Raw genomic sequence first — 24932 nt, forward strand, 5'->3', positions numbered from 1 at the left:
TTTAAATGAGAGGGCAAATTGTGCATTTTCAAGCAAATATGAGAAAGTAAGGTCAATGAAGCAATTGTGAAAGTGTAAATATTAAATATCAATAAAGAGAATTCAAATGATGAAGTAGCCAAAATCAATTAATCATAATCAAACACAAAAATGTTTTAATTGTATTTATTTAGCGCTTACTACCCCTGATGAGGCATCAAAGGTCTTTTCAGTGGGTAGCACAGTGCTCCAGAAACCAAAAAGGATTAGTGGTGGATTAGTATAGGGAAATATGAGTTATTTTGAGCGGTGGGCATGTGCGTTTGTTAGTTGGATTGAAAAGGATATTGAGAGGGAGGGTTTTGAGGGTTAGGGGTTTAGACTGTGTAGGCACAAATGCTGAGGGCTGGTTTTCAGTAGAAGTTGGCTGTCCAAAAACGTGTAATATGTCAACTCAAAATTATACTGCCAAGTACATTCCCTTCGTCCTCTTTTCTTTTCTTTTTTTTTTACACCCCATTAGATTCTTAATGAGACCGGGGCTGTGGTTTTGAGTCACCTGTGGCTTCAGTATGAGCTGATGTAGAGACTCTGAGTGATCACTACTGAGAATGTTGACTGGCCGGAGAGAGGCAGTAGTCCAACCCGACATGCGCACTAGGGTCCCTGGTGCCCTTTCAATATATTGTTTACCCCACTTCCCTCTTGCCCCACCACCCTCAAGCCCCACTGGCTTCTCCAGGACATGCCTCAACCCTCCTTGATACTGCAACCAGCCTGCGGCAGAACATTTAAAATGTTAGTATGCTTTTTCACTCTCATTTAAATGGGGGGTGCGCAATATTAGTGAGGTATCACCCCCGCGCTCTAAAGGAGGCACCGCCCCTGCACTTACCCTGCTCATACATGCGTTACTGCCATCTTTCATACATGCATCACTGCCATCCTTCTTTTGTTACTCAGAAAGCAGTGATTGTGTTGTGTATTTCCTAGGAATCTCCCAAGACTTGTGCAATTTTGATTACCTAAACTGAAGTCTTGGTGTCCCAACCGCTTCCGGACACCCCCATAGGATCTATCAGCCGTTAGACCCGCTAGCTCTACAATGCCACTACCATCCCCCAGTATTCTACAGTGGTGTAGGTAGTCTCTGGCAACCTCTGGTCATGACAACCCTGATTCCTCAGGGATCGTGGAAAACAGTACAGTATGTTTTGCTCAGACACTCATGCTTGCTTACTCTCAGAAAATACACAGGTTGGCGATTAGGACTCAATAAGTAATTATTGTTCTTGTGACAATCTGGTTTAAAACATATGTACTGTGACAATCAGGAGACAGAAGCATACAAAAGAGATCGCTAGAATCAATATAGTAAATAGTCCATACATTTCTACCATAGTGCTAATAAGATGAACATAAGCAGTTCAGATAAAAATAGTAGTACTTGAATGTTCCTAAAATGTGTGCCCTAAGTAATTTGCCTAAATGTACCTAGCCTAGCCTGGATGTGTAGGTGTATGTACGTATAGCTATGCGTACCTGCAGCCAAGAAACCCCTAGAGAAGAACCAGCCCCTCACCTGATGGTTTAGAACAAAAGACCCTATCCATGCTTCGAGGATGACACCCCGCAAGGGAAGTTAGTCCGCTGCGTGTCAAAGATTCAGCATACTGGAACCCGTGTCAGCTTGGAAGGAATCCTCCTCTAATTTGTAGGGGGGAGTAAGGGTCTTTTTTACTAAAGTGATCAATCTGGGGTTTTTTCTAGAATCAATATGTTTTTTAAAAGAATCATGGATGTTTTTAAAACAATCATAAACGTTTTGAAAACAATAACCAATGCTTTTCTAAACAAGTGCGATCATGCACAGCTTGCTGTTAGCCAAGGATGAAAAGGTGGTGACCCTTATACAGCATAATTCTGTTGTGCCTGGGGACATGTTTATGTACACGAGGTACAGAGATTATGATAGAGTACCGAGAGCCTGGTGTCAAAGAGACAGGAGCAACCTACTAGGTAAAAGGTCACCAGTTTAGAATCGTTATTGCCGTGTGGATGGAATAAATGTATGTAATATGGGTATACATGACAGGACTAGCCTAAAGGACATGACACCCAGTCCTCATCAAAAGGTCAACAAAGTCAGCTAGGTAATGATAAAGCTAATGCTATTAAAAAGCATAAATAAATTCCAATAAAACATACTAAAAGCACTTTAAAAGCCTGAAACAATGTCCACCAATGTAATTTTTCCTAAAAGGGTTCAGAAAGGTCCTCTTAGCTTGTTTATGTGGTTGTTAATTACACCGAGCACCTTGAAAGCCATTATGCTCAGTTAGAGCAAAGAAGGAAAAAAATCAAACAAAGTCTGTTATGACCTTCAATTTTAGAAAATGTTTTTAAAATTACCAAACAGTTCCCAGCACAGGAGAGCCCAGATTGTTTAAGAATCCTGCGCTGAAGACTCAACATTGCAGGTCATCCTATCCGCAGGTGGCAGTCCCTCCAGAATTTCCAGTATCATGTCTAGTGAGCAAAGATGTTCATCTCTTGTTCACACAGCAGCCGCCAGGGAAGAATTAGATGCCTGCATGCCTGATACTGATGCCTGTACCTCTAGAGCAGAGCCGATTTCCATTTCAACAGAAGTGGAAGCATCCCTTGGAAGCTATAGAAATGCTGTCATCAACATGGGAATACGCTGTGGGCAACTGCACGCATTGAACTGCAAAAGCGCCAGTAGTGCTTCTATGTCCGGCCAATGGAAGTGTCAGACACAGCTCCAACACGCAGCCAAACCTGCAGCTAAATTCGTATGAGAATAGCCCCAGAATGTTCTTATACCCTTGAGGCAAACAACGGAAGTGACGCTGAGTGCCAAGGGTAAAAAATGTCGCCAAATATCTGCTGTCTGGAGCTACATTTTGGCAGAAAAATCAATTTGAGATATCTAATGTCATTTTGTGTTTTTTTCCGCACAATGTTATTCATAAATGAGGCACTATGTGCATTTTGAATGGCAACTGTTCTTGTGCATGTGTTTAAATGTCGGTAATCTAAAACAAAACAATATGTGTTGTCAGGTTTCCTTACTGGAAACAAAGGATTATTCATCCGAGAGGTTCAAGTCTCAATTACACCTTGGTATTCAAGTTGGTCTAGAATTTCTTTGACCTGTCTTTTTGAATCGTTTTTTATAGGGTACTGACTCTGTGGATTTGGAGTAGATTTTAATGGGATTTCATGGTGAGTAGACTCCATGTTCGACCCTATAGGGTTGTGGTATAATGCCGGAGCTTGCACTAGCACCCACTCCTGCGTGTATTAATGTTTTAAAGATTCTGGAACGTGGTCGGAGAAAGCAGGCAAAATGACGCTTTCCCTTAATGAGCAATCCGTCACAAACTCAGGGGGCCAATCTTTTTCTGCTAGCGGTATGTCATATCCATATGTTAAGCTCTCCCAAAAGAGACCTTTCACCTTTCTTGAGATGTCCCCTTCTATTTGAAGTGTAATTTCTTACCATCTATGCAGGACACGAACTCTGGTATCAGGTGTTTCCACCGTGATGTGTTTATTCAATACTACTGTCACCAGAAATCCTTCAGGTTCCGGAGAGCCATTGTTACTTCTGCTGCGCTTTCTAGCATCGTCAGAGCCCATTCCCAGTTCAGAAGCTGAGTCCTCAGTAACCTGGGCATGTCTAATTTTTAAGTCAGCTACTTCTTTCTTTTTGAGTTGAGGTTTTGCTTTAGGTTGCTCTTCCTGTTTGATAATGTAATCTGAAATGCGATGTATTTCTCTTTTTGTCTTTGGTCGATCTTCTTGATTTTGTTCTGATCGCTGCTCCCTCTCTGAGTTTTTTGATGAACCCTGAAAGGAACGAAAGGAGTATGTATGAGTGTCGTGATACCGATCAGGTTTCCTAATGTTAGCACGATTCCTAATGTTGTACCTCCATATAAAGGACTCCCGTTAGGGAGACCCACCCCTTGATCATTAATTCTTTTATGAATTGTTATTCTTAAAATGTTTGTTTTACCATTTATTTTTAGAAGAAGTGGATGCTTGCTTTAAATTGTCTTTGCCGGGACTACCCGCCATTTGTGGCTTCCCTGCTTTGGTTCCCAAATTATCTCTACCTAATGCAGCATAGGTTTCTTCAATAATTTTGGTAATTCTCGCTCCCTATTTATAGGAGCTGTTTTCCTTAGGGAGCTGTCTATGGCCACTGCAACTGCTTCCCCCTTTATGCTGCTCAGCATTATTGCTGAGACTTGGGCAAAATTACCCATCAGTTTCATTCGCAAGTCCAGGGCAGGTCCTGCCCCATACTGATTCTGTATTTGTTTCAATACATCAGGAACAACTGCTAAGGAAGGGGTCCCATGTACTCTGACGTAAACAGCAGCAAAGATTGTTCCCCAAGTGGTACAATCCTCAATCGAGGGAACCATCCCCATTGGTAAGCATATGGTTAGCATTCAATGTTTTTCCTGCGGACCCTTATGGGGAAATACTACATCCAACTGTGCAATTGTTTGTGCTCTTCAGAATGGAATTTGCTCCAGTTTGGAAGGAATTGTCCATATTACTGATTTCAGTGTATGTGGGTTCATTGTAGGTTTGGTCTGATGTGGACCAGCTGGAGTATCTCTCGCAGGTTGGACTGTCAATGTTCACATGACAAACTGGACAACGTGTCTGTATAGCCTGACCATGTCTTTGTATATTGTACAGACTTCATCCACTGGTAGTGTATCTATCTCGGGATGTGGAGTGTATGTAGCTGAGACCGGCCAGGTTGCTCCTTCTATGCTGAGTGGACCGAGTCTCATGACAGATGTTGTGTGTGGGAGGGCGCCTTTAAACAAGTTTCTGTGTTGCTGGTACGTTAACGGTACTTCAATGTCTTTGTATGGAATATATTCATCCGGGGGTTCAACTACAATGTATGTGTGGAACAAGTTAGTTACTGGATCGGCAGGTTGGAACTGAATGCAAGAATAGAATACCTCTGATGCAAACACCTTGTGTGCCTCAATCACGAAGGTAACACAGCCAACTGTTGCTAGTACGCCGTGTTCTAACAATTTCATAGTCATGGCATGTCTGCAGTTCTCTGTGATTTTAAGAGCGTTTGCAAATTCATCTTACCCCAAGCTACTCATGGGGTCAGTCATTTTTTTAAAAAAGAAAACAGAAATTTAAGAAGTAGGGTTTTGCACAATGTGGGGAATCATTTATCCTTACAAGCTTGCTAAATCTTTAGCCATAACACAGAGTATTTTTGCTCAGCTGAGGAGTATTTCCCTTCCCACTTCAGATGTCTCTGAAAGGTCAGAGTAGGGCTTTCTGACAAAGCACGACTGAACTACTCAGATTTTCACTGTTAATATAAGAACCAAGCCTCAAGTTGGGCGCCATGTTGTGTAAGTCCTAGGAATCCCTCAGGATCTCCGTGTTTTGGATTACCTAAACTAAGGGCATGGTGTCCCAACCTCTTCTGGACACCCCGACAGGATGTGTCAGCCGTTAGACCAGCTAGCTCTCCAGTGCCACTACCACCCCCCTGTATTCTACAGTGGTGTAAGTAATCTCAGGCAACCACTGAACATGAGAAGTCTGATTTCTTAGGGACCGTGAAAACAGTACAGTACATTTTGCTCAGATACTCGTGCTTACTACACTTGGCAATTAGGATGACTCAATGAGTATTTATTGGTCCAGCAACAATCTGGTGTAAAGCATATGTGATGCGACAATCAGGAGAAAGAAGCATACAAAAGAGATCGCTAGTACCAATATAGTAAATACATTTCTGCCATAGTGCTAATAAGATGAACATAAGCAGTTCAGATAAAAAAGAGTAGCACTTGCATATTCCTAAAATGTGCACCCCAAGTAATTTGCCTAAATGCATCTAGCCTAGCCTGGATGTGTAGGGGTATCTGCATATAGCTATTTGTATCTGTAGCCAAGAAATCCCTAGGGAAGAACCAGCTTGCTCACCTGATGGGGTAGAACAAAGGACCCTGTCTCTGCTTCGGGGATGACACCCCACAAGGGATGTCAGACCGCTGCATGTCAGAGATTCAGCATACAGGACCCATGTCAGCTTGCAAGGAAATCTCCTCTAATTTGTAGGGGGGGAGTGAGGGTCTTTTATACTAAAGTGGTCGCTCCAGGGTTTTTCTGGAAACAACATGTTTTTAAAACAATCATGGATGTTTTGAAAATAATCATAAATGTCTTGAAAACAATCACTATGCTTTTCTTGCTTTTTCTCCAACTTTTACCTAGAACAAGGATGCTGGGATGAATGAGAACTCATAATATAATACTAATAATCATAGTCAGCCTTTAGCCTGGATAGGCAATAAACAAGCACCAACATGGCTGAGCCACACATTCTGAATAGCCCTTCCCTCTTTGCTGTCCTGCCTTTCTCTCTTACAACCAACTGCTTAACTCCCCGGATTTGATCTGCTGATGCAGTGGGGTGCCTGAGGGACACTTGCACAGACTGATGACACCTGGTAAGTAAAATCCCATGCTGTGCCATCCATGCTACTTGAAATATTTCGAGTCTCTAGCCCTCTGGTTTGTAGCGTGGGGCCAGAGACTCGAAAAATTTCAAGTTGCATGGATGGCACAGCATGGGATTATACTTACCGACTTTCCTGGTTAGATACCTACTGCGGAGAAGTATTTGAATTAAAATTACTGCTTGTCGGACTGAAACCCACTTGGACAATACTATGCTTGATGGTTTAAAGACTACAGTCACCAGCATGCCTTTCACATCATATCACTTGTAAGCCTAAACAGGTACAAATAACGCATGTGTGATGGCGCTTGCAAGCAGTTTAGGTGACAGCAGTTATTCCTCTGATGAAGGAGCTTCCCAGTTCTGAAACACGTTAGGATCTTATCGACATCCAACTGTGAACGCCGGATTTCGTTAAATAAATGCCTTTGATGCATCCTGCTGTCAGAAGTGTCCTCCCCTCAGGGCAGAGTTTGGATGGGTTATGTATATGTATATATATATAAATATATATATATATATATATATATATATATATATATATATATATATATATATATATATATATATATATATATATATATATATATATATATATATATATATATATATATATATATATATATATATATATATATATATATATATATATATATATATATATATATGTACCTCCAACCGGTCACTGTGCAAACAACGCCTCATGCACATTACCCAGTACGCAGACAACGATAAATACGTCCGAAGCCAGTGTTCAGGTTATATTTTTGATTTTATTTTTCAAGCATAAAGTGCAGGGGTGCAAAAAACGCCGAACAGACGCGTTTCGGGCGTGAACGCCTTTGCTCACTGTCAGCGGGAGAATGGACTGGTTCACATATAAATAGCACAAAGCAATTTCAAAAAAGCGCGCCCAATGTTAATATATATATATATATATATATATATATATATATATATATATATATATATATATATATATATATATATATATATATATATATTACCTCGCCAGTAGGTAGTTATAGTTAGGACCCATTATCTATAGGAAAACTGCAACATTCTATTTTGAATAACTTTGGCATCGATTGATGGATCTTCTTGCAATATTCCAAACTTTTGGCCAGTTCAGTTCCGCTCCTTCCCTGAAAGTTTGGGGGTGATTGGTGAAGCAGGGGCCGAGAAAAAAGGGGGTTCCAAAATGTGTTTTCCCCATGCAATTTCCCATAGGATCATTAGCCATGGCTACAGCCCTAACGGATGAACGGAATTACACCAAATCTGGCAGAGAGGTAGTCCTCAGTTCCGACTTGTGCCTTTTGTTTATCTGGTGTCAATCTGTTCAGTAGTTTCTTTGAAAATTATGGTTAAAGTCATTTATATATCAATGGGCGCGGAGGATCCGCAGATTGTGCGAGGATTGGCCTTGTAGGATAAGCGCATAGTCCCGATCATGCGCTCAATTCTAATTGGCTGTCAAGCGGTTGTAAAAGTTTCAGTGATGTAATATGAGATTTCATCAGTGATGTCATCAGTGATGTCACTGACCATGTCATGAATGATGTAATTGCGGGTGCAAGAGTTACAGTAAGTACAACTAACTATAAAAGAGGAATTTCAATGATTTTGTATCAGTGAAATGTCCAGTTAACTATAACATTCCTAAAACCTATGTTTTTTTCAGTGAATTTCTAAGGTTTTTTAAATGCTAATTTCTAACTATAACCTGCCTAAAACTAAAACCTATGTTTTTTTTCAGTGAATGTGTATATATATATATATATATATATATATATATATATATATATATATATATATATATATATATATATATATATATATATATATATATATATATATATATACAGCACACCCCTCCGATAGGAAAAGGAAAGAGGCTACACGGGGGAACCGTCAGGAGCCATTTTAATGTGAACAGCAGAGCACAATGCATATATTTGTATAAAACTACAGGTACACGTCAGAATCCTCCAACATCTGAGAGCGATTGTAAACAACACGATACGGTCCCAAAGGCGGCAATATGGAAAAGGCCCTTAGGAAATTGGAATCTAAGTTCATTCTTGAACTAGATAGCAAATACCCGAAAGGGCTTAACAACACAGAGGATTTACATAATTTTTTGTAAAAAAAAATGTTTGCAAGTTTTTGTAATTTATTTTCTGTAAATAGTGATTCTGGAAATACATACCCCTTCAAAGAAGTGTAATCTATACGTCGTATAAACTAAACTCAGTGCGGAGTCTCGAACAATCCCACAAATTTCCTGATGAATTACATTTTTTCCCAAACTTCCCAAGATTTTGTAGTTTTTAACTTCACACTTTAATATACACATTGTCTTTTTAATGAGTATATTTTTTAAACCCTTTTTATATAAACTTGCACAATTTAAGCATATTGCACACTTCATGGTACTGTATGATTATTCACTTTACAAACCAACACTATAGGTGGCACCTACATTGAGGGTATTCACTTACTGTTAACCTTTTTTCATTAGTAGCACATCCATGCCATCTAATGGGGAATTCCCCAATAGATGTAGAGGAATTTATTCCATTATAATATCTGCTTATGGTATAAAATTGAGTAGACTGAACAATGAATCTAGACATGAAATATACAAAAGGCTTATTTATGTCTATGTTATCATGTGTATTTAAATTGTTACTCATATATATATATATATATTTATAAAACTACAAGTTTTAATGTCCATCTGTACATCACAGCAGTAAGAGCCGTACATGATATTATTGATTCTCTATCTATATTTATATATTTATATATTTATATACCAGAGTTGGCATTTATGCTCTTTGAAATCTAGAAACATTTAATATATGTGTGGCTTACCAGTTGAAATGTATTTTATGGTTGGAGCTGAGCACAATATTTATATTGACTGGTGAAAAGTGTAGTGTTTATTCTATGTCCTGTATACCATGTGACGGGTGCGAAAGCATCACACAAAAAACACAATATAAAATGGTAAGCGGACGGCGTTTCTGCCAGTGAACAAGGATACTTTGTATCCGAAACGTGTCTGACTGTGGTAACTTGTAAATAAAGACCTGCTTCTACCACGAAAATCAATGGTGTCTGTTACCCGTCTTTCAGCGAGTCCGGTTGGAGCACAGGAGAGTGAGTGGGAGAGAACGAGTCTATATGTATATATATATATATATATATATATATATATATATATATATATATATATATATATATATATATATATATATATATACCTTTGCCCATGTGAAGAGCTTGTACATATGTGTGATGGTGTGTTTGAGAGCGTTTTGAGTGAGGTGAATTTGTAGATGCATGTGTGGGCTTGTGTTTTGATTTGAGATTAATAGCGCTTGCGCGTGTGTGTGCAAGAGAACAAGGCACACTGAGAGTGGTTATGTGGATGTCCTGTTCAGTTAACGCCTCCCTCCTGGCCCCACCACACCAAATTTCAGCTGTACCGAAGCGTGCAGTATAGCCCTTCACTCTTTAAGTAAAGTAGATAGCTTATCATTTCATGTGGGTCTTTCAATTTCGTTTGAATACAGCAGTCAGCGTCTACATTACCTCAGCTTTGCTGATCACCCTATACAGTATGACCCCATACCATACAGCAGTGCTTTAAATGGAAATACAGAAGTACAGGTACTTACTATTTAGAGTACCTTTTTGCTCCTCAGAAGTGCTGGTATTCTCCCAATACATGTATTGAAGCAGTACTGACAAGTGCAGGTACTCTCCATCTCAAAATAAAGAAGTGCAGGTACTCAGTACCTGCTCGTTCAAGGCACTGCCAAACAGGTATGTTAACACTGTCCATAGTTCGATCTAACCATGTTACATGACAATAGGTCTCTCACATAAATGTCTATAGTAATTCACAGGCACTCACACAGAAATATCTGTGCATACACACATATATGCACACATATTGTTCACACATACACTCACGATTGTAGACCTACACATCATTAGTTATATCATTGATATTTTTAGAACAGAAACGTACACTCTAATGGAGTCTCTTGGAGGAAGAAAAAAACAAATTGGCATCTAACAGTGAAGTATACATCCGTTGGCTTGAAAAATCCAGGTTTTCAGTTATTTCCTGATTTTGATCTAGAAAGGTTCATAGCGAATTTCTAGAGATAGTTTATTCTTTAACTGTACACTTGGACCGAAAAAAAGACTAACACCCCCTTTGGAATAGTTAACTGCGGGGTTTCAAACGTCGCTTTTTTTCTGTGGTGTTAGATCACAGGTAAGACAGTATTTTCTGGGAGGTTTATCAGAAGCGTATGACCATTTTTATGGTAAAGCTTGTAGATGAGATGAAAATTATGCATTTTATGACAGGTAACTAGTAAAGGTTGCATATGTAACTTGACAATGAGTTATTTTTTTCTAATTGAAAACACATCTAGTTTAAGGGACTTTACATTTTTGCAGGTTCTGAATGTGTTTTTTCTGGTAGCCTCAGATTGGCAAAGTTAATATAACGTATTTGAGATTGTATAAATACATTGTCATCAGTTATTCGGTGAACAAATTATTGAAAAGGAACTATTCAATAAGGGCTCATGTTTGGAAATGACAGATCCTAGTAATTGCAGTAATTTGCTTTTGATGTCCTGTCTGGAAGCAGAAACATGCCAAGATGTCTGAGGGAAGAGACTGGATTGGGCCATTCACCCAATAAGGAGGGTAATATGGACAATTCTAGCAATTTACTTTGGTTTGTTCTAGGATAATTTCAGATGGGGGGGGGGGTTTAATTTGAAGTAAGTTTGGTTTATTCCGGTGCTAATAGTTTCCATCATGGGGGTAAGTCCACCAATTGGATTTCTAGGCTCTTCCTTGAAGTTTATTATTAGTTGTGTGTCATATGCATACAGATGTGTGGTCACAATGACTTGCTGCAGGAGTAGAACCAGAGGTTTGAGAGAGAGATTAAAATACTAATAGGGACTGACCTCTATTGGACACTCCAACAAAGGAGTGTTGGTGCAAGAGAGAGAGGGCCGAGAGGTGTTTGTTGGGTCCTGTTAGTAAAAGAAGATTTAAGCCACTGGAGAGCCACCAGAGAAGGTTTGTGTGTCAGTGATGCAACTTGGAAGGTCATGGGAAATGCTGATGTAAGCATATATAATTCTTTTTCCATTAGATAGTGTGCCAGATGTTCAACTCTGTCTCTGCTTCACTTTAATAGTGTGTTTTCTCTCCAGGTCCCTAAATAACAATATGCCCAATACATAGCTGATTCCAACATGGGCGTCCGCAGAAATGTTTCCAGGGGGGGGCAAACTTTTAACTACATCACTCGCCTTCCAGGGGGGGGCAACATTTTAACTTCCTCACTCGCCTTCAAGGCACTTTTAATGTAGACGGCCCATTGTCATTCTTTAAGTGATGATCAGCAGCAGAGAGAATGACAATGGGCCCGTCTACAGTCTGCTCGAGGTCGGGGAGGGGCTGCTGCAGCCTCTAGAGTTCAAAGAGAAGTGTGAGAAGCCCCAAGTGAGAGATCATTTAAACTCCTGGGGCTTCTCGCAGGGGAACAGCCTGCTGTAATCTTGAACATTACTGACCAAAAGGAATGGGACCGGTGACCCAGGGGGGGGCAAGCGCACCCCCTTGCCCTCCCCTGCGGACGCCCATGGATTCCAATACTGCACACTCGGGAGCTGCTGTTCACTGCCCAAGGTATGTGCTCTGACTCCTGAAACATATCAACATTGGCTAATCCCTGATTGGAATAGTTAACACGTCTATAAGGCCATAATATGGTGAAGAAACTACACCCATGGCATGGAAAATTTACTGTCACCCATGGCCTGAATGCCTTATTGTGCCATCCACAAGTGTTGCACAGGATAATATGGCGTTAAGCTTACATTGTAGCATAAATGCTTATGTTTAAACCTCAAGGCTGGCCTTTTCAAAATAATGTTTTCGATAGGGAAACACCTCCCTTTTAAATAATAATGTCACCCCATGTAGACATTGTAGCCCACAAAGTAGGGTGCATCATATTTAAAAGTAAGACATGAAAAAATGTAATGTTACCATGTCCCTGCTGTGACAATCCCCCAAAAGCTATTTTCACTGTGGAGGGCCCTGGCTTTCCTTTGGGAAACTAGACTACAAATTAAAATATTGATTCAGCTATCCCAGGTTTGAAACCAGTGTGAAAAAAGATTCAACTGCTAATTTTAATATTTATTAAAAGTCCAGTTCAATGGTGATGTTGGATTTATTTTTTGATACATATTTAGGGAAAGTAACTTTTAGAAGGTTACTGTTTTCCTCCCCGAAGCCCTGGAGGCTAATTTGCATTAACAGCAGCTGCTCAGCTAGTGCTGTACTGTAGGTGTGGAAACTGCAGCTACAGAAGAAACAATGCCCTGGATGAGGGGAGGTACTTTTCTTACACTAGAAGGAAGATCAGTTAGGGTGGACCCAGGAACATCAATGACATGTAAAGGGTCTGTCCTTTCTGCAGTAAATGTAAGGTGAGAACTGGAAAAGACGTAGCCAGGCTGTACAAACCCAGAAGGAGGAAAGCTACTCCCAAAACCATTTTTGAGTGGCGACAAATGAGGGGGCTACTTATTTCCCTGGCCGGAACTCTGGTCAGGCACAAGTGCTCTGCACAAGGAAGAAAGGGTTTCCCAATATTGGATTTTAGAAGTAAGGTGCACTTTGGGCTGTTTGTAGTAGGGCAAAATGGAACTGCTGAAAAAGTGGGTAGAATTGTCCATTGGAACTTTAATCCCATTATTAAGGAGGAGCCAAGAGTCACGCCAACCCACTAGCTAGTGCCAACCTTAAATGTGCTAACTCAAGGTATCCTCCTTACAACACTTTCTGGACCAGTGAATGAATAGAGGAAGGGCTGCACCTGATGTTTGAGACCTGTGAGGAGACCTGAAGGGTGAGACCTCCTCCCACGTGTCCCTTGTACGCAAAAGATAACTCCATAGGTCAGTTGGCTCACCTCTTGTGTGGCTTCAGGGACACAACAAGCTCCAAGAGGCCTTTTTCCTGAAGTGTCCAATGGCTAGTAGCAAGTGGAAGAGGACTGGGCCCTGCTGGTGCCCTCTGCTGCAGTAAGTCCTGACCTATAACTGCTGTCCCTAAGGTGCTGAGAGTGGTGGTGAGAAGAACGAACACTAAAATCCCTGAAAATTTGTAATTTAAATAAGTTTGGACTTCGAGACTTTATGAGGAGCGGAACCAACTGCCCAAATAAATCCACCCAAAGTGTGACCTCGCTAGGCAAGCAAATCAGATTGGACCCACTATCAGCTTTTTACCACCGGAAAATCCAGTTCAGCAGATCCTCGTGGCAAGCCTAAACAACTTTGGTGCGACCTTCCCTTGGCTTGCTTGCAGTCTTGCTCCACTGGAGAAATCCGAGCTCCAAAATAGGACAAAGTCCAAAGGTAGAAATCGTGACTGGTTGAAGTCATCAAAAGTATCCGGCCAGCGAGAAAAATTCCATGGGATCGAAATTTTACTTTTCACACCTCGAGCTTTCCCCCTAATTATGAGGTATCAGCACAGTGGCTCTGCCACTTTACTTGATGGTTTGAAGACAGAATCACTGCACAGCATGTTGACAACTGACAACTCATTACTTGCTGTGCACAGCTCACCTGGTGGATCGTCCCATATTCAAGCCACGAAGATTCCAAACCAGAATGTTAATAGACTGCGCTGTCATGTGCAGACTGAGGATAGTTTGTAGTATTTCACATGGAAATGTTCTTGACAGTATACATAAGATGTAGAATTGTGAATTGTTACAGTGTGTGGTTTTGTTTGCAAATGGTGCACTGGCAGCTGTGTGTGTAGAATTCTGCGCACAATGATGTGTCATGGATTAATTCTCTTGTGTGGTAACTTGCCTGACTACTTATTTGGTGGGCCGCTGTAACCCATTTCAGACAGCTTTTTCCATGCACAGGTGAGACTCAAAAGTGGGAAGAAAACTGATAAATGTGTAACTCAATGACATTTACAAAGACAGATATCAATACATTACACCTGCAGGGGAGTCAATTGTGTGGAATATGAAGGAAACATGAAGAATGCTATGGAATATACAAGTTAATTTACTTCGGATTACTTGTGCTAATTTGTCTCAACTATATGGACTTGTGGTGTGCCTTGGTACCCATTTTTGGGGAGTCAATTATGTGTATGAAAATTAAGTGCAGCATCAGAACTTATATGTGCTAAAGTGGACGTTCCTGGGGAATGCTGGGGTGTGAGCAGGCACTTAAGGTAATTCTTTCTGTCAGTATCCACAAACAATTGACAATATGTAGGTCTCCTTTTAATACACATCTATTTTACATCTGAACGATTAAGCTTTCTACAATGCACTTTTGCTTGGTACATGATACATGAATCCAAATACACACATGTTTGTTTGTGTGGAAGAAAGTGTTCGAAAGTATATCTTCATTGTCCATTTTCACAGGCTGAATAGCTAGGAAGAAAAGGCACATCCAGGAAATATAGAAATGAAATAGAAATATCTGAAATTGCCTTTATGTCCTAACCCTACGCGTGATACTAAGATAGGCATAAACTGTACGCGTAGGTACACAACATATATCAGCAGTACAAATACCACAAGCCTACTCGGATAATGTTTGACAACTATAAGTTACTTATAGGTAGGCCAGAAATATTTCTGAATAAGTCAGTCATTTGTAAATTACAGCCATGCAAAGATTTATGCAACATATATTGGCATTTATAACTTTCTTTGTAAATTGTCTCACTATGTTGAATGAATGGGGTGGATATATCAATTCTTTGTGTGGTGCCTAATTAAGGCACCTCATTTGGCAGGGCTTAGGGCCTTGCTTTCATGCTGGTGCTGCTTTGGAAAAATCAACTTGCAAAGAAACAGCCATATGTGTTTGAGAACTATGTTGATTTGCATGTAGTACCACTCTGCGTATTACTTGAACGAAATGGATGCACAAGTAGATACCAGTGTGCATTTACACAATTTAACATGTGCACACGTTTAGTCAGTTACAAGAACACTGCAGTAAATATTTTACTGTTGTATACATTTGCCGAGTGCTGGTAAAATTCTCATCAGTGGAAATCTGAGCCACGATATAATAAGCTTCAAGTCATATAATCTGCTTTTTTATATGCAAATTGTATTATATGAAAAATGTAATAAAGTGTGTGTCATTGTAGAAGGATTATTTGTCAATCTAAAATAAACATAATAATGTTCTTAGAACCAATAAGAGTTGAAAACACTAAATATAGGCATACGGCTATGTAGTGTAAGACTTACCTTTCCTTGTAGTTGATGAAAATTTGATAGAGGTTTTGATCATTTCTGTTATTGATTGAGTCATGTACCTCATGCATGAGGCTTTTATGCACTTTCACCAAATCCTAAAAAATGAATAAAATACAAGAACAATATCAGTAACAAAGCTCAAGCAAAGGGCGACCGCAGCCATAAATACCAGGTGTTTCTAGAACAAAGGAAGTATATCCTGTAGCAGAAAGGACTACTGAAGTCTGATTTTAATACAATCACAAATTAATAATACATCTGAAGAAGAGAACTTCAAAATGCAATGCAGTGTCAAATTTTCTGTATAGTTGTGAGATGAATTTAAGAATTTTTATGCAAGTGTCTTGTATAGTCTTTTCAAATATTCTTTAATAAAAATAAAAACAGCTGAGACATCCTGTTTTAAAGTTTTACGAACATTTTTCACTGAAACAGCGGTACATTCCATAGTAAATTTCATGATAGTATCATAGTGTATAGTTTTTAAAGCTAAACAAAATGATTTGTAATTGTAAATCTCTTACCGCTGACAGGGATAAAGACAATACATGAAAATACTCAGTTCAGAGATTCCTATGCTGTGTATTCACCCAACAAGCCAATGTATCATTTTTAATTTGTGTGTGTATGTGGCTGTGTACAGAATGTCAAGCAGCCTGTGCCCTCCTGCTGACCGCAAGCAGTGCACAGAGCAGCAAAGTTATAGGATATGCTATATTATAGACATTTATAAAGCACTTCTACTCTAGCGGTTTGATGCTGCTAGGAACTGAACAGCGGTCAGTCACAGAACCCTATGTATTCTTTCTTCCTTATAAGCTTCATACAAAGCCCCTCACCAAGACCCATATCTTACAACTAAGCGGCCTTCCTCCGTTGCACCTTCCAAAGAGCAGACATATCTCACTACTGAGCTTTCTGAGGAACAGATGAGCGTCCAATCAATGCTATGCAAAGCCCAGCTAAGGGTATGCACAGCATAATTAATGAGATGCACAGACTTGCTGAATGGTACATGCACTTATACAAACTGATGCTTTTAGAAAAAATCTTTTGATCATAAAAATAGATGAGGAAAATATTAAATAACCTGACATAAATCAAATGGCGGAAAGGATGACTTATTCTGAACGAGGGATTTGTTTTATAACTGCAGCCTTAATTTGACATTTTCAGAATATGATCAACTATTGTGCATGGATGCTGTATATTTATTTTTAAATTCTCTTTTCTTAATCTACCTATTTGTAGTGAATCTGCCTTTTCACCCTGGATATTTTTGCATTTTTCTGAATCCTAGTTTTGCTGCTATTTGGACTCTGTGCACTGTGTCATTGGTATTCAGTGCCACAGAGCACGTGCTCAGGCCCTTCTATGGTGTTTGTAAAATTGCTTACACCTAAAAGGTCCGTTTACCTTTCCTGTGAGGAAATGGTAGTTGATGCAGACAATGCATCAATGGCATGGGAGTTAAATTTCATATGTTATTTGCAGTCTATATTTACACTACTCACATCATGACAATTATATATGACTGCCAAAAGCACCACTGTGCTCTGGTTTGGCTTCAGTTTAAAGACACTGTCATAACATATGGCAAGGAAAAGTGCCATTGCTACGTATGAAATCCTAGAGTTTTATATCAATACATCATCCCTAAAGTCTGCGTTGTAAGCTCACAGAGAAAGGTGCCTAATATAAAAAGTGGGCACACTATATATTTGAAATAGGTGTTCCAAAGACAGGCCTAGGCTTAATTAAACTGTTTATTTCACAACTCCGCTTAGGAAACTACTAGGATGGTAATTGTTTTTTTCGAGTCAATTATCAAAATATGGTTTAATGGAGAAACAAGATGTTTTTAGCACTTTAGTTGAAAATCAACTCTATAAAAATGTACTTTGGGCTCCCCGTGCCAGCACTTGCTTAAACCAGTTCTACCACTCATCACTAATACACATTTCTAGCTGGAGTTAACAACTCTGCCTATCAGAGGAGGAATCCTGGCCTCTAGGTCGCTGGGGGCAAGACAGTTGTTAACAACTGGCCACATCACAAGCAGCAACCACGTGAGGGTGTATAGGACAGCTGGCAGAACATAGGACAGCCCTAACACTTTTATTTTGAGTTTCTAATCCTAAATGGGGCTGTCAGAACCTTGATTCAATAAATTTCCTGAGCTCTTATAGACCCTTTGAGCCAGGCCACATTAGGAAGGGGCAGAGAGTGAAAGAGAAACAGATGTACAAAAACAGACAAACCAGACAAATCTTGCATACCTAGGGGTCGATTATGATCCCGTTCGAAAGGGCTCCGAATCGGATTCGGGTTTGCCAAATCGGATTCGGGTTTGCCGAGTCCGATTCGGAACCCTTGTTTCTGACCAAATCGTACACAGTTCCCAACAACCGATAATGATGCCTGTAAACCAGTAGGGCTGTCCGAATCGGTTCCGAAAGGCATTGGGGCAGCTCGCATCTTTCGGAGCCGAATCGTACAGCTCTATGGACTCGGCTTCCAAGCGAGCGCTTACGATGGCCGATTCAGACAGCCGTTCTGATTCGGTGTCCCCGGAACAAATTGGCTGCTGGGATCTGCCTTTGGGGGCCGATAGCAGGACCCTCTTCACCCGGGGTCCTCTGAATCGGGTCTGTGTGGGTACCTAAGGGGCCTCCCTTTCCACCCATGCACAGTTTGGCTAGCACCATGGGATGCCCGCCACAGGGTGCAAGGTTTCCCCACCACCCCTTTCTGCAATAGGAGCCTTTGTTCTCGTTTGGAATACAGGCTGGAATACAGGCTTCTGTTGAAGTGAATGGGAGTCCAACCGAATTGTATCTGGAAGCATCCGGATACATCCAAATCGCTCGGTCGGACCCACCTGAGTCGCCAGGAAAGCATTCCGGGACTGATTCGGTAGGAATGCTTTTCAGAAAAGATCCTAATCATCCCCTTAGTATGGAGCATGGAAAGGAAAGTCTGGGAAATGACGACAAAGTGAGATCAATGGATAAAACAACATTCAAATAGAATTAGATGGCATTAGAGAACGAAAATACTGCATCACAAGAAGTGCAATGTAAAGAACTTGGAGCACATGATTTAGCATGGGGCATGCAGAAAGTGGTAGGAAAAATCAGATTCCAATGAGGGTTTTTTCAGGTTGGGTTTGAACAGCTAATTTCGGATGGACCAACTTAATAAATAAAATCTAGTTAGGTCAAAACAATTCTGAAATAATTTCAGCTCCACCCCTAGTAGCTATGGCACAAGCTGCAAGCAATCCCCAGAGAAGTAGGAGTTAAGTTCAAGCAGAACAATGTTAGCACAAAGAACACAAACCAATACATTTCTCAAACAAATGTCGAAAACAGAGGAAAAACTAATGAGCAAATGACATCAAGGTCATTAAAATAGCTTAAGGGGAAGCAGTGTTATACATTTTGACAGTTTTGATCCAAAACACACCTACAAAATGTAAAGCACCATTGAGAAACAGCATTTCATAGTTGACTAAAACCTAGATGCTATTTCAGACTGCGCACTATAGAGGAGAGGTGGAACACCCCAAGTGTTTTGCCCTGGTCAGACATTTTACCTTTAGACTGACTTTCTGAATTGGCAGTACAAATCTTTTAGTGGGGCAATACCCAAGGTGTTTACCTGCAACAGTCCATCGCAGTTGAATAGTCATCATTGAGCTCCCACTGAAGCCATTGGTTTTGGTGCAAAAAGCTCAGAGCGGGAAAGCCAGATTTCATGGTTGCTAAGTGTACTCTGTGGCCAGAAATATTTACTGCATCGGTCCTAGGTTTTAGCTGATCGGTCCACATGGCCAGATACATTTGCTATGCAGTCCCCCTAAGCGCTGTCGTTAGTGCAGCAAAAACCTCTGAGTGGTATAAATGTGATTGTCCTGCCCACCTAGGGTGCAAAGTTCCTGGGAAAGGCTCAGCAGTTTGCCCCAATCCTCCAGAGGTGAAAAAAATGATGGGTTGACCGTTCTCAAACTACTGGAAAAGTTCCTTCTGCTCAGTACTGCAGACCCTAGCTCTTCAAGGTTGGCTACTAGGCACCAGGCTTCTTCCCCGTGAGGTCATCTGCAGGGCCTTAGTGGGCAGCTGGGCGATCTTGGAGTCAAGTGTAATCTGCTTTTGGTGCCCGTCCCTGAAGTAGGGAACAGGAGGAACTTACTTGACCCTTGGAGAGCAGTTCCAGCCCCTCAGTGCCAGAAGGCGTCCTTGAATCCTTAGGTGCGTCCTCTTCTCCCAGGAGGGTCATGAGTTTTCCTTCTTTCAGCAGGACCTTTGGGAGGTGGTGTTTGAGGTGCTAGCTTTAACCTTTGTTTTGACAACTATTTCTAGCTAATCCCAGGAAGCTAATACCTGCTATGTTTTCAACATGACCTGTTTTTCCTGAGTTCACATGCAAGCCATTCTTTTCTGAGCCAGGGTCATTAACTCTACCCACCCAAGGATGTGCATTTCAAGGGGCACAGCCTATAACATGGCCGAGCAAGACGTATCCTCTTTGAGCTCCAGATCAGCGCTGCAATCTGTACCGCATCCTGCCAGCCCTTATGCACACTTGGCTGTCCCCAAACACGAGCGACTTTAGGGTGTCCCGGGACTGTCGCTGAGATCTCTGCGGAAACGTGGATCGGCCTGGAAGGGCAGATGGACACTCTGATCACCAGCATGCAAGATGGAGGAATCACAGGATGGTTCTGACCCGAGGCAAGTAATAGGGCGTTGCAGGCAGCTGGATGTGTTCTTTCCCCCCACTGGTCAGCGAACCCTGTGGTGACTGGTGGCAGTTCTGTTTGCCTCTCCCCCATTCCTGCGCCATGTAGACGAGAGAGGCAGAAGCTCATTGCGGTGGCCGAGGGGGGATAAGGGGGATTGGATCTCTGGACAAGGAGCCACCCCAGGGAAGATTCTGTGTGGTGTCGCAAGGAGAAGTGGAGGCCGGGCCTGGGGCCGACAGCTGCTGGAACTGCAAGGAGCCGTGGCCTATGCTGCGAGGCTGGGCCACAGCTGAGGTGTCTCGCTGGCCAGCTTGCACACCTGTATCCGGAGACCAAGCGCCCCGAGCTTGTGCCTTGCTGGGGCCGCCACTCCTGAAGAAAGGGCCCCAGAGTTCTCCGCCTCTAATTGGCACATGAGTGAGAGAGATCGCACAGTGGCAGCTGAGGTGGGAGTGGAACGCTCTCCTGGTGTGTGGAGTGGGGGGAGAGAGAAGAGAGGGGGCCCAGGCCATGCTTCTGGACCCCGAGAGCTGACTCCGTCTGGGCTGCCAGGACTCGGGTCAGCCCAGCTGATGTGGGGGGCTGAGAGTGACTGCGGCAGAGACTGAAGCTAGGGGGTCTGCTGCTCCCTGATGTGTTCCTGCACAGCAAGGACCCAGAGCTGAGGGGCTACATAGTTGAGAGAAGCCCGGGAGCAGGGACTAGCCACTTGCTGGTGTCGGTGCTGAGGCAAGCAGCAGCTCCCTCAGTCCTAATCAGGAGGGCGGTGCTTTGACTACTGCCCCAAACTTTGGGGTGTGCCTGCTCCCCCCCAAGACGAACTGTGCTGTGAAACTTTGTGGGCACCGCTGCCCGGTCCGTCATCCTTGATATTCGCCCCGTGGGACTGAAGCAGGAGCCGTGCCTAGTCTTTGACCGGGTGCTCTGGGAGGGTAGAAGAACCAGACATAAGGGCAATTGCACTTTTCATTTTTGCGTCAGATTAAGTGGCAGCTCTATGAAGTGCTACTGGAGGGATGAGGTGCTTGGCCACTGCCTCTCTGATTCTGTGGGGTGCCCAATTGGTGACACACCTCTTGACTGCCTAATAGCGGCCTCAATGACCTACTGTACGTGTGCCTCCTGCTCATCTGCAATGATGACCAAAGACAAGCACCCTGAGCCTCCAAGGCAAGGGAAAATGGACATATATACTAAAGTGGTGATCCTACAGGAAGCTACACAGCCAGCTCCCATCACGGCTACCCTGCTCCGTGCTATACGGTCTTCCAGGGGAGCAATGGAAAAGAGGAATGGAGATGTATGCTCTATGGTCACACTACTTAGACAGGATCTCCGCAACTTTTGCGGGCGAGTGAAGGAGACAGAGAATCGAGTGTCAGAAGTCGGAGCTTCACAGATCTAACTGTGAACTGCAAGGGCATATTGACGATGCTAAAAACAGGGCACGCAGGAATAACTTACGTTTTGTGCGGTTCCCAGAGGGCGTGGAGCCACATGGTTGAAAAACATCATCCAGCCCGAACACTTCACGACCTGCTTCGTGATTGAGAGGACACACTGGACACTGAATGCGAAGCCGCCCCTAAGAGCTCCACCTAGACCCATCATAGTGAAGTTCCTCAACTTTCTTGACCGGGACATAATCCTCTGTGAGGTGCGCGGCCTGAGAGAAGTCCGACACGAAAATTCTAAAATCATGATCTTCCCATACTACAGTTGCAAGGTCAAGCGCCGGAGGAGGACTTTCGATTCCGCAAAACTCAGAGCACTGCAGAGACAGTACATGCTCCTTTTCCCTGTAAAACTAAGTCATACACAAGGGAAACCCCATTTCTTCCAGACACTGGAGGATGCATGGGCTTGGGAGGAGGAGAGACCCGTCCTGCGCCCTACCGGGGTACGGAAATGGGATCAACTGCTTTGGCATCCAGAGACCAGACCCGGGGACACGATATGGAGGAGAAGAAGGACTAAGTCGGGATTGAGGAGAGCAGATCAAGGGACTCCCTCTGCATTGCGATGGATCAGCAGGAGGGCTAGGGGCCTTGCGAAGCGGGTGATGACAGGGCCACAGATATACCTAGCCAGCGGGACTCCCATTCAGAGGGGCTGAGAGACCCCTCCAGAGACAAAGGCACAAACCCATTGGTCACCTGAATCGCAGCACTGGAATGCAAAATAGAGATTGACCAACCATTACCAAAGGGGGGTGTGGTAGACCCAAAATGCCTGAACATCTGAGCTGGCAGCAACATACCGGCAAAGGATCTGTAACTTTAAACCAACGTCCCGTGTAGTTGTAGCTCGTCCCCTAGGACTAGTGTTGGAAGTGGTATACTAGTCCTGTGAGGATCTGAGTTTGTACTTTCCACTTGTTCGTATGTAGTGGGTGATTGTAGGCTTTGTGTCCACAAACAGGAGGGTGGGCAGCAGACCTCTCATCTCTTCTTACACAAGGTTGCTTTATAGCCAAGCGTTTATGTGCTGTGGGAAGGTCTTGCTGATACTAGGATTTTCCTTATCTACGATCATGTTAGTCGCAATGGGTCTGAGGTAGTGGCACAGCAGAGGCGGGGGTAAGCCTCCAGAAATGGGCACACATGAGAATGTCATCCTCTAGGTTCCTGGCGTACCTATGTCCGGCCCCATAGAGAAAGGGGCCCTTTCGGTCCGAAATTGGAACGTCAACAGCTCTAGGGACAGGATTAAGCGGGGTTGGTTACACAATTTGTAAAGCCTGACAAAAATCTCCTCTCTTCGAACTAACTCGTAAGTGGGTAGATCCTGACGGCAGATTTGTATGGGTGACGGGCACCTGGGGCCGACATAGGCTTACGCTTATTTATGTTTATGCACCGCCCAGACTGCAATCCCCTGTACTGCTCAAAGTGGCGGACATCCTTCTAGAGACCCCCACATCCTTCCATGTGATAGGCTGAGATTTTAATGATGTTATGCAAGCATCATTAGACTGTTTGGAGTACCATGAGACAGTGATGGGCACCACCCCACTAGCATGCTTCACTGAAACTTTTGGGCTAACAGTCACATGGAGGTATCAACACGATATTCTCGGGGGAGCATAGTGTCTTTTTAAGGCTGGACTATGTCTTCGTCCCCCCATTTGAGCTGGGAGAGATTAGTTGCTTAAGTTATTGAACCACTTACCTTTGTGGGCACACTTGGGGACTAGGACTCGGGACCCAAAGATGTGGAGACTGAACGCAAGGGACCTACAACATAATGCAATCATACGTGGTCTTCAGGCTGACACTGAGATTTTCTTTACCAAAAATAAGGGCACAATAGCCTCCGGAGCTACACTGTGGGAGGGAACATAACAATGTACTACGAGACAGGGCCCAGAACCGAAAAGCACAGCAAAAGAAAAAGGGAAGGGAGAAACTAGAGCAGCTGGACATCAGATACTTGCATAAGAGGGACAAGCCATTGCCAGGCCGGTTCCACTGACTACCCGGCAATTGGAAGCTATTAGGCTGGAATACCGCAAGCCGGCTCAGAATGAGGAGATGTTGCAGAGACTAGCCACATTTGTACTAACTCTATGAAGTCGGATACAAAGCCAGAAAATTGATGGCCTGGCTGAGTAGGAAAGAAGCTGAGGCTAGATGGGTGGGCTCAATCGTGGATGACCAGGGAGTGGTTTTCTCGACTGATGACCAAATAGTCAATGTAAAGAGTCCACTCAGTGGCACTGCAGCCACTGACGATTACCTAAAAGACATACAGACTCCTAGAATAGATGAGGATGACATGAAAGCATTCAATGGCGATTTGAAGCTTATGGAAGTTGGAAAAGCTCTAGCCCAACTACAACCGGGAAGAACCCTTGACCCAAAAGAAATACCCGTTGAGCTTTATTAAAGTTGCTAAGACTTAATAAGCCCTCACCTCCTAGGCCTCTACCAAGATGCTTATAATGAGGGTATCCTCCCACTAGACCTTTGGATGGCTATCACTATTGCCATACATAAAGAGGTTAAACCCAGAGATAGGTGTGACTCATATCGCCCCATCTCTTTGTTGAACACAGAGGTCAAAATACTGGTGACAATTCTGGGAACTCAACTCCTACATGTTATACTGACTCTCGTCCACTGCGACCAATCTGGATTCATGCCCAGCCGGGCCACCCGATGGAATCTCCGCAGGTCGCACAACTGGCAGTTGACGGTCAAAAAACTGCGATGCCCGCATGTTTTTCTGTCGTTAGAAGCTGAAAATGAATTAGACGCAGTGCACTGGCCCTTTCT

At 42.7% G+C, this 24932-nt stretch overlaps 1 protein-coding gene across 1 annotated transcript in view; it reads right to left on the bottom strand.

Annotated features, from left to right (window-relative positions):
* Positions 1–24932, bottom strand: part of VAV3 (vav guanine nucleotide exchange factor 3) — a 1223230-nt gene that overhangs the window by 609177 nt on the left and 589121 nt on the right. Inside the window, exon 8 of the mRNA XM_086953893.1 lies at positions 15900–16003. Coding sequence (XP_086810019.1) covers positions 15900–16003 — 104 coding nt within the window. The remainder of the gene's footprint in view (positions 1–15899; positions 16004–24932) is intronic.

This window comes from Lissotriton vulgaris, chromosome 1_1 (genome assembly GCF_964263255.1).
Source record: "Lissotriton vulgaris chromosome 1_1, aLisVul1.2, whole genome shotgun sequence".
NCBI lineage: Eukaryota > Metazoa > Chordata > Amphibia > Caudata > Salamandridae > Lissotriton > Lissotriton vulgaris.